Below are 15030 nucleotides of genomic sequence, written 5' to 3'. Positions count from 1 at the left end.
GATGCGGATGATGCTTACCACACGATCACTCCCCACAAGCGCGGTGACGATGCGGATGATGCCTACCACACCATCACTCCCCACAAGCGAGGTGACGACGCCGATGATGCATACCACACAATCACCCCTCACGATCACTGACGCTGTGGATAATCAATCAGTCGACAAGAATTAGGGAGTTGGCAACGGTCAGGTGCGATCAAAACAGGGACAACGAGAAGAGGGAGGGGAGACTAAAAGTCCGGACAGAATGCTAGTAGTCCATGGTAGTGAAAGGAAATCAACGGCAGATGGCGAAATGCCATAAGATGAACCACGCTATCTGTTTGCATGCTATGTATCGCGCCATACCCCTCACTTGAGTAGAATCCTGCTAGCCCCACATTCCAGCTTATCTTAAACTGTATAGACTCCATATTAGGCGCAGATAAACCCTTCTAACTCCGGCTCGTTTCTTTTCTTGCAGGGTATTTAACTCGAAGCTACGAGACTTACCGGTACGAACTTGTACGAACGTGTTTGCAGCCAAACGAGCACCAAGATGACGACCAGAACACATGAGAAACACACCCACGTCTACAAGACGCACCTCACCACAGACATCCAACTCGATGTGTACCTCCCACCCGACACGGACTCGAACACCCCTAAACCAATCCTCCTGTGGTTTCACGGTGGCTACCTGGTAAGTGTCCCCAACGTTTGCATGCCAAACATTTCCACCCGAGAAAAGGCAACGCAAAGAAAAAAAGAAGCCTCCAGCTCAGCACCAGGGCAGGTCACAGGCAGCCGCAAAGCCATCCCCGCCTGGCTCTTGCACCACGCGCTCACCCAAGACTGGACCCTCATCACAGCCGACTACAGGGTCCTGCCCGAATCGACGGGCCTCGCGACCACCGACGACGCCCTCGCGGCCTACGCATGGGTAGCCGGAGGCGCTCTCCACCGCCTGCACCCGGACTGCACCGCCGATCCAGGCCAGATCGTGCTGGCCGGGGCCAGTGCCGGGAGCTGGTGCGCCGTAGTGACCGCGCTGCACTTTACACCCCCGTCTTGCCCCCTCGCGGAGCCGACGGGCCAAACTCCCCTCCCGCCCCCGAAGGCGCTCTGGCTCCTCTACCCGCTGCTAGACCTGGGGAGTCGGAAATGGGCCCAGAGCGTCGCGCTTCCCGGTGCGATGGCGATTGATCCCGCGGCAGCGCAGCGTCTCCGACACCACGAGATTCCGCAGCGAATCGCGCGGGGCGAGATCAGCGTCGGCGAGGATTTCCCGTCTTCTGAGGAGGAGACGCGCACGCGCGAACGCCTTCCCCTGCTGTACTTGCTTCTGGAGCGCGGGGTGTTTCTGGATTTTCTGACGGGGGTGCCCGGGTTCGGGGAGAGGGTGGTGGGGTTAGGGCTGGACGGGGCGGTCGCGGGGCATGCGCAGGAGGATCGCGTGAGGGGACTTTTCCCGCTCGACTACGGCGCGTTTGGGCCTGGGTTCCCGGCGACGGTTGTTGTGCATGGGACGGATGATCGGGAGGTTTCCTGTGGTGAGAGCGAGAGGCTGGTGGCGAAGTTACTGGAGTGTGGTGCTGCGGTGCAGTATTTTCCGGTCGAAGGGGCGGGTCACGTTTTCGACCTGGAGTTGCGGGAGGGTTCGCTGGAGGGTGAGGAGGGGGGCGAGGCTGGCGCGACCCTGGTAAGGGCTTTACAGGCGCTACAAAGGTATCTTGAGCGGTAATTTAGAATCTGCTAAAAGATTGGTTCGCTGGGAAGTTCCCTAGCTGACAGGGTTCGCCACTGAAGACCTCGTTGAAAGATTAGGTAGTATATCATCAATTGTATCTACTATGTGATTCGTCTGGACAGCCGTCCTATCCCACTATACCCCTCTTCCTCGATGCAGAAACCGGCATCTTGCCTACTAAACCATAAGCAGTGGAAGACCCTAGCGTGAGGCAAATACCGAATTACGAAATGTCCCACTTGTCGCGAAGCACGCAACCCCGCAATTCACCGCTGTACTACTGGTGCCGAGTAGTTAGGACCAAGATTTGACCAAGCATTGGCTAGATGGACCGGTTTGCTTGGCCGCCTACTGCAGCGCAGTGGAGCCGCAAAGTAAGCACTAGCCGATCCTCCGCCGGTCCTCCGCCGGCGGGTTTCAGCTCGCCGATCCACCCTTGCGGATGGCGGGGGGTGATAAGCGGATCGAGATTTTTTTACTACTGCAGTAGAAAACTGCAGTGTGAGATATTGGTGCAATAAGATAATAATCTTGTTCAGTTGGTGCGAATCATTCGAGTATAGTCGGGTAAAGCCTTTTCTTCCGGAAGTGACGGTATAGAACTTGGTATCATTCTGTTCATACTGCAACATGTTGATAGCAGGAAGGAAACATTCAGCCAGCAAGCAGCAGCAATGTAACTAGAATCTCAAGCTACCTTCGAAATAAATACCAGTTTTCTTGTTCTTGTTTGTTTTTCTCCCTACCCTCTCAAAATGTATTGGATCAAGTGCATATGTCGTAGTTACATGCCTTGATCACGTGGATCGAGGCCGGTCAAAATATCGGACTGCCAGGTTATTATCAAAGGGGACAAGGTTACCGAAATCAATAGGTTCCTTGGCGCAGCTTAGTGCAGTGCTTTTGTCGATGTTGGGGAGATCACCATCGGCGGTGACGGCGGCCAATACGCAGTCTCTGTCAAATAATGGATTGTTATCGGGGACCCAGGCGAACGGTCCGAAGATGTGCTGCTCCTGCTTGTTCCCATCAAGAGCACCGGTGCGGTGATAGATTCCTTGGATATTGAAGTGAGACGGCCATAGAGTGGGCGTGGGATTGTTCGCCTGATACAGAGCTACTCTGACCCTGTTTGCAGGACCGGTGCCTCGGTTCTTCACGGCCACGTAACAGTAGTTCTGTACCCCAGGCCGGGGAGTCTGGTTGGCCTGCCCTTCATCTGCCGCGTGACGATTCCAGATTCCAGGAGTATTGTCAGACAGGAGATTATAGTCGTACTCTCCATCTCGGCCGTCGTCAATGTACACATCCACTGCGGGCGGCGGCCCTTCCGTGACGACTCCCGGATCGGGCGTGCCCGGGGGATGGTACAGGCCCTGTTTCTCGAAGGCCCAGCGGATGACCTTTCGAACCGCACCACCAGGATGGCCCAGAACCGTGCCATTATCTGCAGCTATCATGGCTGAGACATACTGATAGGGCATGGGCATCGTGGTGGTGATGGTTGCGATGCCGCCGAGGATGAGATACAGCGCATATCTTGAGGCCCAATTCTGTCGGTTAATATCACCGATGGCGTCTCCTCCAATGGCTCGGTAGAGTCGGAAGAGAGTGGTCGACAAGACCTGCTCGCGCCGATAATAAGCTGTATTGTCTCGCCTATACTCTGGACCATCCCATGCCCAGCCATCGGTGACCTTACGATCGTGGCGACGACGCACCACGGCGCTCCACGGGAATGTGTCAAATCGATCCAGGGCATCGCTGCCGGGGTCTGAGTAGATAGCAGCCAGCGAGTCGCCCGGGCTGTGAGCGAACCCAAAGCCTGGCCAATGGATCGCGTCCCAGAGAAGTGCATGGCCGAACTCGTGCGTTGCGACGCGGAAGTCCGCCGCCATGCCGACTCGCGAATTGGGGTCCGCCCGGCCGAAGATGAAGCCTCCAGATCCGGTGCCAGTCGCGTTTCCTGGAGCCTGCGCATTGACATTATCGTCGAATCCACGGTGATCGACCGGCACGGGTAATTTGGTTTCATTGAAAAAGTCTTTCACCGAGAAGCCCAGCTCCCCGAGGAGCCGGAAAAGTTTGGTGACATGATAGTATGCATTGACAGCGGCGAAAGTATCGGAGTCGACGCTGTCGTTGAATTCGCCCGTGGTCGTGGCTGGTGGCACCCTGATAGGAAGACTGAATTCCTTGATCGCTGCGAACCGGCCTTCGAGACGCTGAGGAGACGAGGTCACAGTATCAGGAAGGAACACTCTGTCGCGTAGAAGATTCAAATCGACCACATCGCCCGCGGGCAGAGGGCCTCTATGCCCCAGCTTTGTCACGGGGTCCCTGGAGAACACCAAGCCTGTAAGACCGGCTGTGAGGGCCTGCAGGTAGATGATCGAACCCGTCTCGACCTCGACGAAGGCTCTCCAATTGAGACTCCCATAGCCCGAGACAGGCAGCGAGAAGAGGGCTTCCCGGACCACATAGTACTTGCCATCTTCAATCTTCTCAGGCACTTCGGCGAAGGCTAGTATCGGTGGAGAATCGCCCGCCTGCTCCTGTCTACCCTTCGCGCTATAACGATAGACAAGAATGCGCTGCTTGTCCTTCTTTTCGTCTTCTGTCTTCTCCTTAAATTTTTCCGAGAAACTGATGCCATCTCTCCCGACTGGGACACCAAGCGACGCAGCGATATCCTCTTCCGTGACACTATTCTTAATGAACTTAGCGTCATCCGGGAGCAGATCTGGTCCTGAGGCACCAGTGTGAAGAGTACTGCTGGAATTAAGGACCTGATTGTCTTCACGCACAGTAACACTGAGCTGCGCGCCCCACACCGGCCAATGATTGAAGGTTTGCTGATAGATTACAGCCGTGCTTCTAAAGCGAGGCCTTTCTTGCTTAAACTCCAGGTCGAAATCAGGGGCGGTTAGACTGTTCACCTCGGAATTGATTTTATATTCGCTCGCTATCTCTTTGAGGTATTGCTCTGCCACATCTTTCGCAGTGGCGATTGCGGCGACAGCTTGGCCCTGGGGCTTGGGAGCCCAGGGCTGCTGCGCATGGTCAATACTTTGAAGTGCTCCGCCAGGAGTGCGTGCAACCTCGACGTCTGGAAAATCGTCAAACAGCATGATGACTGTTGGATTTTGACTGCAGGTAGTCTTTTATCTTATGATGTGAGACCTTTCTGGGGAGGTGGTCGAAGGGAAAGAGGGTGATCTGGTCACTTTATAGCCATCGTTGATCGCAATTGCGCGATGCAGAACAGTGTCGGTCCATGACTTCAGAGCCACTGCTCTTGTCGCCTAGACAGGTCCGGAGCGGTCTCGAATGCGTGCTTGTGGGTTTCCAGACCACCTTGGAGTATAGTCCTCGTGATTGCCGATTATGTAGACAAAGGCTTCGTCCTCTCTGATGATCATCCACACACGAGCCAAGCCTTTGCATTGCCCAACCCGAGGCCACGATTGGGGCAACATTGGTTTCATACGAGAGCTTCCACTCTCGGGTAGCTCTCGTTGAACTGTATAATATGGATCTTTGAAGTGTGATTCACAATCTGGACGTGGAGATGAAGCACGTCATATGCGTTCCAGACAACTCTGTCATAGTAAGGTGGAGTTGGAAGGTGATTTGGCACTTTTTCCCGAGCTCGGGTAGCTCCCAAAGGTAGGCGCCATCGACCCAGAATGTGGGGATGTCAAATCTATAACTAGGAAGCAACTTTGAGTTTAGTACGAGATTGTAGGAACGGGACCTTCGGGGGGCATCTATTTGCTCGGGGTCGAGTATGTTTACCCCATTACGAGAACTCATAATGCTCTAGAGGTTGCAAACAATCTGGTTATTAATCACGGTAAATTTGACTTTAAATTCCATCAATGATTAGGTTCAGCTGACATTCTCAAGAATTCCTTCGTTCCAAACTCCCAGGGCCCTCACTAGCTAGGCCTAGTCACTACTACATAGCCATTGACAACTCCAGCAGATTTGATCCGGTGTTAAAGTTGCCCTTTTGACGCCATTGACCTAAACCGGTTGCAACGATAGCATTCCATTGCTGGCTTTCACCAACTCGAAGCTTTTCCATTGCCCTAGTTCAATCCGGATACCAGGTGCAAGGGCACCGATAATCCCGTCATGAGTTACCACCACGATATCAGTTCTATCAGGATCCTCCTGCAGATCTGCCTGCATTTGCTCCAATCGTCCCAAGATCTCTTGTTTAATCCGCCCTGCGGACGACGGATCGCGTCCGGAGTCGTCGAACCAATCCGGATCCAGCTGCTGGAGCTGATGGAGTGTCGGAAATTCGGACATCAGCTCGCTGACTGGGGAGCCGGTGTTGCACGGCAAGCCGCCGCCGAACTCCCGCAGTGCTGGATCGAGCCCCAGCCACACTCCGGGCCGCACACCCACGCTTGTATTGGCAGGATATTGGTCCGCATGCAACACCCGTCGAAATGCGGTCAAGGAGGTCTGGATCGATCGGCGAAGTGGGCTGGAGATGACTGCACCGACGCTGTCGGAGTGCGCGGAAAGAAACTTCTGGCCTAGCAGTTCGGCTTGGTTGAAGCCCCGTTCACTGAGGGGGGCATCGGGAATCTGGACATTGTGGCGCAAATTGTGGAGGCCTTCCGCATGGCGGACGAGATGGATGAGGGCTGGCATTGCGGGTTCCAACCCTTGAATATAGCTGTGCTGCACAAAAAGGTGGTATGAACAAAGATGGTCGATGCTGATTGACATAACTCGGACAACTAAATCGAGCTATACATTGCATCTTCCTTATATTCTCTCAAGGCTGTCGAGGTCACATGCTCTTCATGAGACCTCCGTGCACTTTGGTTCGTACTGTAGATCGTGTGGGGGCCCAGATCAGGTTGCTCGTTCGACCCATGGAAACGTACAAGGCGGGTCAGTTCGACACCCCATCCCTGTCAGCTTGGCAGTCGTATCTTGTACCGTGGGGAGGAGCATGCCAAGCCAGTACAAGGTTGATATAACACGGGAAGACGATCTCGGAACCTTAACCTAAAACCTTGAAGTATCCTCCGCAAACGGGCGATTACTTATGTGTCCGCCTTGCCGACCCAAGCATCGATCTCATCGTCGCAAGAGCGGAGATCTTGCGAACATTACGAGAAGATGGCGTGCAAACTACGCCGAGCCTCATACCGTCAAGCATTTGGGTTGTTGCCTGGTTATGCTCTGTCCGCGATACGGCTCCCTTTGTTTGAGAACTGTTGAATCTTGCCTGTGCGACTATTTCCATGGAAACATGTTCTTGGCATGTAGCGCAACAGCCATCTACACTAGATCCTCTGAGATAGCAGGTCTCTCATATTGACTACACTGAACATATCCTCCACTGCTTGCCAAAAGAATAACACTGGGGTAACGAATACCCCACTCTGAACCGGCGTACATGGTGCGTACAAGAAACGCTATTATATCAGCAATAGAAGCGAGCGGAATCACGGAGATAGCAACATGGCCGAAGGCACAACTGAGCTATGTGTTTACATGCTTTGCATCGAACCCTCACTTGCCAATGCCAGAGAGCTTTCAAGTCGACGTATTATACTCTCTGGGGGTTATGTAAATGGGAGCCACGAAAAGGATAAGCTGGGAACTGTACCGAGTCTCGCCAGAGAAAGTATGCTCTATACTCAGGAACTGACGTGTGGCTTGTTTACCCCATACATGCTTCAGTCAGGAGGAAGTTCCTATGAAGACCACCATCACCGCGGCGTACGCCGCTACAGAGGCCAAAACATCTTTCCCGTCGAGGTCTTCTCCAAACCATGCGAGGCCCAGCGCAAAGATAATGGTGGCTGCACTAGCCGTCGCAAGTGTCGTGGGCGTATCGTTGTGGAGGACCATCAGCAGCATCGGCGCGATCAGGGCTAGACCACCACAAAGCCCCATCTAGAGCCGCCTCCACCTTTTCCCTGTCGGGAAATCTCATGATGCTTGGTTCGGGAAGTGCCGGGAAGAGACGGATCGTTCACGTGGCCCGGCGAAATGTCCTCATCGAAGTATCTGTGGTCAAATCTTTTCGGTAACATAAGATGATCGTTCATGAGATGATAGCTGGACGGATCATCGGTGGTGATCAAGAACAAGTCCCTCTCGTCATTTTCGTGCGCGAGTCTGTGACGCTCGGTCATGAAATCAAAGTTCCGAACCGCAGCCACTGGAGCATAAGGACACATTAGGAATCTGGTCGGCCGATATGAAGGTCGAATTGAAAGGGGCCCTACTATAGTCATTGAGCAGATCACGAGCAGTCCGTAATGTAAACTCACTAGCCTCGTACGATCGTGCGATTTCTGCAGTCGCGGCGACCCGTTGTCGCTGTAAGTCGTATAAAATCATTCGCTGAAGAACCACCAGCTCAATTCGCGCTGCATGGGGATATCTTCCCGGGGAGTACCCGTATAGATTCCCGAGTCCCTGGGAAATCAAACGCTCATCGAACGTCATATCCCTAACACGTTTGGTATCGAGTCGCCGTTTTCTGCTTGAACCGCGCTGGGGGGCTCCTGGTTCTTGTGATGTCAGGCAAATTAGACCGGTCGCCGTCATCGTCGGAGTGCCTTTGTTCATTACGGATGGCACTGCCGCCGTGGCCATATTTCTTCCTGTCGGCTAAATCAGCGGGATCGACTGGCTGGGCTGCTTCTTTGGTCATCCCGGCCCCCGGCTTCCAGACTCTACAATAGGCAGAGATGGCTCCTGCTGGTGTCGTTGGTGCAATCTGGCTGCTGGGGACGAACAAGTGGACCAGGATCATCCCTCGTACAATGTCCTCCGCGAGGCTATGCTGGACAGATCCACAGGTAGGCGAGATGTGATCCTGGTCGATTAAGAGAATTCCGGCTTGATGATGCTGGCAGACCGAGTGTTGAAGGGTGGTGAGAAGCTTTGCTCGCGTGTATGCATTGTCACCAACTCCAGTGTTTACTCCTGCTCTAATGCTTAGCATGGGTTGAACCTTTACGTCAATACCGTAGATGACTTTCCCCTGCTCGAGTGGCCGATGAAGAGTGTCCACGCTCGCCTGCATGCGGCTCATTACAGCCTTGGTCTGACGAATGGAAGGCTTCGCTGAGTGTCTTAATTCATGGTCAGCGTGGGAAAAGCTCCTTTCTGAGAGCTGTGGAAGGGACCACCTGGCGACTGAGACTAGCTCGGCAACTCCTAACCTCTCACCATCCACCTTTACCCCATCTTCGCTTTGGCGGATGCCGAGCAGTCTTCGTAAATTGTCGCATACGCGACGAGTATGGTCCGCCATTGCGTTCTGTTGCGATCGATCGATACCTATCATTTGAGTAATGCGTTGAACCTAGAGTGAATGAAGTTTCATTTATAATTCTTTCATTGTTCGACCCCTTGTTCTGAGTTGGCAGTGCAAAGGCTCCAGACCCTGGAATGATACCGCCACCAGTCTCCTACCATGTAAAGGTGGGTCCTCGACACAGGCACAACAGTAATTGGAATCCTGACGTGACCAAGATCTGGTGATGCTGTCGACTTTGATAGGGTGTGGCGATCGCATAAGACTCCCACCTAGCAGCCCTAATGGCGATTCCAGTGTACTCCAAGCCCTTCATCCAAGAGAGACTGCTGGTGAAAATGGAATAAAAAAGTCTCGCAATCGCCCCAATAATTCATCCCAAGTGCTGAAACATTGTTAAGCGTTCTTTTTTTGTCCAAATCAAAATGAAGCATACATAGGTAGTTTCCATGATGCGGGCACTGGAGAAACGAGAAACATCATGGATCCGGCCCTTTTAGCGCGGATTTGACCAATTATCTTGCCGCACGTGCGATTCCCTGCCAAATGACCGCCCGGGCCTGCTCTCTTACCCTGAACCTTCAAGCTTCCTGTAAGTTACGTGATAAACAGAACTTCGGCTGAGTCTGACACCCCTTGAAATCACGATACAAACAAATGCTTGAACCAGCACTCCACAACTGTCCGCTCATTCTAATCAGCTATAACTATACCAGGTTATGCCTCCTCAACCCTTACAAAGCAGCCACTCCCCACCCCGTCCTCCACCACCTCCCCCACCCCCACCCCCCACGAACCCGCAAACAAAGCTATCACCCCATGTCCTAAAACTACGCACCACCTCTCCCAAATTCATCAACCAGGCGCTCAAAGCTCAGCCCGCGGCGGCACCCACCGGCCCCTACTTCTTCTACGGCACCCTCGCCGACCCCTCCCTGCTGGCGGAGATCCTTGGCTTGGTCGACGACACGCCGCACCTCCGGCCGGCGCACCTCCTCGGCTACGCATGTAAGCTGTGGGGCCAGTATCCGGCTTTGGTGGAGGCAGGGCCGGGATCGGTGGTTCATGGGTTCGTGTATGAGGTGCGCACGCGGGCGGATGGCGAGAGGTTGGCGCTGTATGAGACTGAGAATTATCGGGCGGAGAGGTGTCGCTTTAAATTTGTGGAGGGGGATGGGGAAGGGGGTAAAGAGGAGGTGGGGTATACGTTTAGGTTTGTGGGGGATGCGGAGGAACTCAGTGAGGGGGGGTTTGATTTGGGGGTCTGGTTGCGGAGGATGGGGAGGCGGGATTGAAGTGTGCATGGATAGGTGGATAGGTGCTGTGGGTGGTACGGTATCGTCTGTAGTTGAGATTGCCTTTTGGGTTGCTTACTGGAAAGGATACGCTAGCATTAGAAAGATAGGAGCTGCAGCGCTGAGTCGAATATGCTCTAAGTTACCTTCTTGCAGACACTTGTGCTCAGAGCACAAGGGAGAAGACATAAACCCGACTCGGATTGATCACCACTTCCCAGTTTTCTGGCACTGTTTCCTGGCAGCTCTTCACATTTTCGTATCCTTCCATGTTTGGTCCCTCGACGCCAAGGAGAGAAGCTGTCGTTCGGGCAGGATCGAAGTGTAATCTCGCTGCACCTGTTCTCTTGATCCCATCCCCAACACAGTACGCTCTCATCGACGACGCCTCGCCCTTGGCCTCATCGTCCATCCAAATCCTCGTTTTCGACAAATGACGCGGTTGATTCTTGCATTGCAAGACTCTGAAGTCTTGGCCTAAGTAGAAAAATAAATGTGTCTTCCCGACCGTGCATTCTCGCGTCGTGCCGTCGCCTGCGTCCCGCTGCAGTGAGGCAGGCATGAACGCCCCGATGGCCTGGGTGTGGTTCTCGTTCGTGGCTAGAATAATGCGCGGAGTGTCGTCGCCTTGCACAGCTTGGGCCATCTCGGAACAGGTAGGGCTGGTAGATGGCATTTCGATCTCTTGGAAAGAAATGGGTTTCATACCGAAGGTCGACCCTGGGTCAGTAGGCAAAAGATGCGGGATGGGAAGGAAGAGCGACAAGGCTGTGAGTATCCGCGCGGGAATTCTGTGCTCTGTCGCGTCCGGAATGAAAGCCTCCTCCTGGGGGCTGGGCCACGGAGGCTGGAATAGCACGGTCCAGAGTTGGTGGAAGTAGGGGAGGAGATTCGGCTGCGCCGGTAATTTCTATTAGCTTGGTTTTCTCGATACAATGCTGATGGGAGGATAGCCCAGCTCACCAGCGTGTCGAAAGGTATGCCAGCGAGCCCGTCTGCATCGTAGTCCCTATCCTCGGGCATTATACCCTGAATGAGGCAGGTAGCCAAGTGCTCATCCGCGCGGTCAGACGGTGCAAAGCAACCAAAATAGCGGGTTCGATCCCATTTTCTGGTCGGCGAGACTCTCAAGTGAAGGAGCAAGGCGATAAGAAGCGAGACATCCCGCCGACTCACACGCCACCGGGTTGGAGTTGCGGGTTCCTCTGTCAGGAGCTCCCGTGCAGTGATGTCCAGTCGCTCTGGCGATGGGGCCTGATTGATGGAGTATGGTTGCGTGGTCGCGAGGACGTCTACTACGTCGCTGAGCACGGATGGGGTGTCTTTCTGGTGCTCAGCTGGAGGCAGCGATACGGTCTCGGGACGGCCGATGCTCCGGAGCATTCTTGCGATATTTGCTCGGCAGATGTACTGCGTATCATCGTGGTTGCGCCAGTGGTACCCGCCAACGTCCTGGGTGCCTAGGAGACAGGTCCCGCCGTGCGCGAGTAATGCGACGGCGCGGTTGAATGCGTCGGGATCGATTGCTTCACCCGTGGCTTCTTGGGGGAATGGGTGGTAGGCGTAGTAGTGGAGGCATCGCCAGAGTAAGTCAATTGAGTCGCAGGAGAGTGCGGAGTCGGGGTGGGAGCTGGTGATGTGTTTTTCCAGGCTTTTGCGGGTCCATTCTGGTGTTTTTAGTGTCTGAGCTGCAGGGGTGGAGGGGGTGAAGGGATACGTACGGCTTTTCTGGTCGGCATCCTTGATGCAAGACGGGTGGAACGATGCTGATGATGACGGATGGTTGAGAGGCTTGAGGACCCTTTGGAGGTCTCTCTGGATGGATTCTGCGAGGCTTTAGCTGCGTACTGCGGGAATATGAAGATAGATAGGGGGTCAGGTTACCTCTAGTGGCTGTTTCGAGGTATTCCTTCACCTGGCGCTCGTGGGGAGCGAGGTGGATGTGCTCAAGAAGTCTACTTAGAGCATCCAACATGATGTGTGGCGAGCTGTGATGGACTGCAATTGAGAGATCCTAGGGAGACGTTGAAGAAAGTGGATGGTTGAAGGTGGTGGGAAATGCAAACTAAAACAGTTGTGAACGACGCTAAGTAGAGTCTGGCCCCCATAGCCACCTTTAGTGCCCATTTGATACCGGGCATTATCTGAGACCCTGCAGTATGCTACGTAGAAGACTAACTATTATCAGCTTTATTGGAAGGCTCTGACGCATACAGTGAAATTAATTCATTACAACAAAACCAATGAGTATCGCACAACTCCTTTTCTTCACAAAAGACCTGCGTGCCAAAGTCCTTCATCTGGATGGAGCTTGGCCGGGGGTCATATGGACCCAGTAGCAGATGATCAATACCGAGCCACGCAGCGTCCCGCGGGAGCAGCCCCGGCAGCAGCAGCAGCAGGGGCCGCGTCAGAAGCAGGCTTGGGAGCAGCAACAGGGGCCGCGTTAGACGCAGGCTTGGGAGCGTCAGCAGGAGCGTCACTAGCAGCAGGCTCAGGAGCGGCAGCAGGCGCAGCGGTGGGAGCAGCCTTAGGCGCGGCAGTGGGGGCTGGCGAAGGGGCAGCAGTCTCAACTGCAGCAGGGCTGGCCTGAGACTGGGCGTCGCCCTTGGAAGCCTGATCCGACCAGCTCTTCACACCAGCCTCAATCGCATCCGAGATGCCACCAGCAACGGTACCAGCGAGGCTCTGCAACGAATCGGGTACCTTGGAGACAATCGTGTCGGACAACTTCTCAGCCGCGGCCTTTTGCTCGGTCAGGTCGTTGTAGGTCTGGGCGCCTTTTCCTGCACTAACGATCAAGGTCTTCTTGTTGTCGAGGTCGCTGATCACAGTGGAAATTTTCTTCTTAAGGGTGTCCACGGGCCCGGGGAGGCCGAGGGCGTCGGTTGCGCTGAGGGCCGAGGTACCGCTAACCTGGCTGTTGCCGCTGTTAATTGCGCTCACCAGGTTGTCGGAGGCTTGCTGAACGCTGGCCACATCGCCACCGCTGTAGGCTTGGATGGCGGAGCCCAGGGCGTCGACCTTGGTACCAATGCCGGAGAGGACACCGGTGACGGTGGGGAGGTCGCGCTCAACCTTGGTGGGAGCAGCGAGGGTACCGGCAGCGAGGCCGACGGTGAGGGCAGAGAGAATGGAGACCTTCATTGTGGATGAGTTGTTGATATCAAGGTGAGGATATTAAAATAGATGATTTCTGGGATCGAAGGTGAATCAGGATGATGGTTGAACGCTGTAGGAGAAGGTTGACTTCGAGGGACATTCGGGTGTCTTTATAGTCCTGTGGTACTACCGTGGAGACAATGTAGTGCCAAACCAGCACGATCATAAGAGCTTGATAGTATGGTTCATGAAGATTGTGTTGATCGAACCCCCGGGATATGATGATGTGCAGAAAGCTCAATTTTGAGAAATGATCGACAGGGACTGGCCCGGCGGCGGTTACAGATGGCTGAGATTCCGGGGAAATCAATGCTCGGTCCCAGGAATCGGGTGTTTCGAGCGGCCAGACTCGTTGCTCTCATTTTTCAGCTGACCGTGAACTCTAATCCAGTAACAAAATGTCTCATATGGCAAAGCCAACCTTTGCTCTTCGTCTGTGCTCTGCTCTCGCTCGACGGGCCGCAGCCCTATCCGCAGGTCACGTTCAGGGGCAAAAGGCAGCAACCAATTCGCAACATCCACCGAATATCATCTTCTCACCAATTCACCCTCCACTTGACCGGCTACCACGTTCAACAAGAATGGGATAAATATAAATGGAACAATGGGATAGAGGGGCTCGAGGGGCTGATAATCGGATGGACATCATGTGACCTCTTTCAGGCCCTGGGTCGACGCCACCCTCATATCCCTCACTCCCAATTTAAGCTTCACTTGTTACTGAGCACAAAACCACGCTAGTATGAGGCTGGTGCTCTCATCTCAACTGTTTGTCAAATCTTGTTTTCAAATTGGTTAAGAATGAGCCTGGCGTACCTTGGCCAGTCCCTTTTCGACTAATGCTCGAATCGAAATCCTCCACTCCAGAAAAATGACACACACACACCCAACCAACAACGGCACTTCCGAGACAACCACTTCAATCCAGGGGCCCAGAGAGCTCTGGCCAAATCGTACAAAGTTCATCCCAAACGCGGATGTTACAAAGGAGATTGGTAAGAAGAGAAATGTAAGTTCGTTGTTCAGCTTGGTGCGAGCTCGCCCACTAATGGGCGACTCTTCTGTCGTGCCTTTGCATTCTGCGATGGAAAGATTGCCTGCAGCTGAAGCTTTCCCACTGTCGCGGAGCTCTAATCAGGGGCTGGATGTTAATCCGGAGAAAAGCGAGACGTCGTTCTTTCAGGGTCAACCGATTTTGGCGCGCGATTTCAGATATCAACCTCATTGCATTTGACGTAAGTGGAAGCAAAATGTTACGTTCAGGCCGCCAGCCGTAGTCTCCAGTGGGAAGCATGTTTACTACGATGGGCTAGTGGCTTTGGATCCTTCGGGGAGATAATGCTTTAATACGATTGGCGTGGTTGTTTGAGTAGAGTCGATAGTGGAGGACCGCAAGAGACTGCTCCATTCATGGAATGATTATTTTCCTACTACGCGCGCAGCGCGCACTATATATCGGCCGCAATCGTCTCGGCTGCCTGCAACCGGGCATAGGCTTGGTCACACGGAAGCTTGGTTGTTACCAAGATTACACG

At 53.9% G+C, this 15030-nt stretch overlaps 7 protein-coding genes across 7 annotated transcripts; 2 read left to right on the top strand and 5 right to left on the bottom strand.

Annotated features, from left to right (window-relative positions):
• Positions 1-541: 541 nt before the first annotated feature.
• BO86DRAFT_404484 (alpha/beta hydrolase) lies at positions 542-1726 on the top strand (the record flags this gene model as incomplete). Its single annotated transcript, XM_025674018.1, has 2 exons — positions 542-685; positions 779-1726. 2 exons carry the CDS (start codon positions 542-544, stop codon positions 1724-1726), a joined length of 1092 nt encoding a protein of 363 aa, XP_025522517.1.
• Positions 1727-2529: 803 nt separating this feature from the next.
• Positions 2530-4863, bottom strand: BO86DRAFT_404483 (uncharacterized protein; the record flags this gene model as incomplete). Its single annotated transcript, XM_025674017.1, has 1 exon — positions 2530-4863. The coding sequence occupies one exon, from the start codon at positions 4861-4863 to the stop codon at positions 2530-2532; it is 2334 nt and encodes a 777-aa protein (XP_025522516.1).
• An 898-nt stretch (positions 4864-5761) lies between these two features.
• BO86DRAFT_404482 (phosphoglycerate mutase-like protein) lies at positions 5762-6403 on the bottom strand (the record flags this gene model as incomplete). Its single annotated transcript, XM_025674016.1, has 1 exon — positions 5762-6403. The coding sequence occupies one exon, from the start codon at positions 6401-6403 to the stop codon at positions 5762-5764; it is 642 nt and encodes a 213-aa protein (XP_025522515.1).
• A 1044-nt stretch (positions 6404-7447) lies between these two features.
• On the bottom strand, positions 7448-9035 carry BO86DRAFT_404481 (uncharacterized protein; the record flags this gene model as incomplete). The annotated part of the gene is made up of 5 exons (XM_025674015.1): positions 7448-7663; positions 7747-7931; positions 8044-8280; positions 8348-8845; positions 8951-9035. The coding sequence occupies 5 exons, from the start codon at positions 9033-9035 to the stop codon at positions 7448-7450; spliced, it is 1221 nt and encodes a 406-aa protein (XP_025522514.1).
• Positions 9036-9805: 770 nt separating this feature from the next.
• On the top strand, positions 9806-10327 carry BO86DRAFT_286711 (gamma-glutamylcyclotransferase family protein; the record flags this gene model as incomplete). The annotated part of the gene is made up of 1 exon (XM_025667361.1): positions 9806-10327. A coding segment is annotated over one exon (522 nt), but the record flags the coding sequence as incomplete, so codon positions are not given.
• Positions 10328-10499: 172 nt separating this feature from the next.
• On the bottom strand, positions 10500-12308 carry BO86DRAFT_404479 (uncharacterized protein; the record flags this gene model as incomplete). The annotated part of the gene is made up of 4 exons (XM_025674014.1): positions 10500-11228; positions 11297-12000; positions 12055-12159; positions 12218-12308. 4 exons carry the CDS (start codon positions 12306-12308, stop codon positions 10500-10502), a joined length of 1629 nt encoding a protein of 542 aa, XP_025522512.1.
• Positions 12309-12679: 371 nt separating this feature from the next.
• BO86DRAFT_423011 (cell wall mannoprotein 1 family protein) lies at positions 12680-13480 on the bottom strand (the record flags this gene model as incomplete). The annotated part of the gene is made up of 2 exons (XM_025675379.1): positions 12680-12790; positions 12908-13480. The coding sequence occupies 2 exons, from the start codon at positions 13478-13480 to the stop codon at positions 12680-12682; spliced, it is 684 nt and encodes a 227-aa protein (XP_025522511.1).
• Positions 13481-15030: the final 1550 nt, after the last annotated feature.

Source organism: Aspergillus japonicus (genome assembly GCF_003184785.1).
Source record: "Aspergillus japonicus CBS 114.51 unplaced genomic scaffold BO86scaffold_94, whole genome shotgun sequence".
NCBI lineage: Eukaryota > Fungi > Ascomycota > Eurotiomycetes > Eurotiales > Aspergillaceae > Aspergillus > Aspergillus japonicus.
This window is presented reverse-complemented; position numbering and strand designations above follow the sequence as displayed.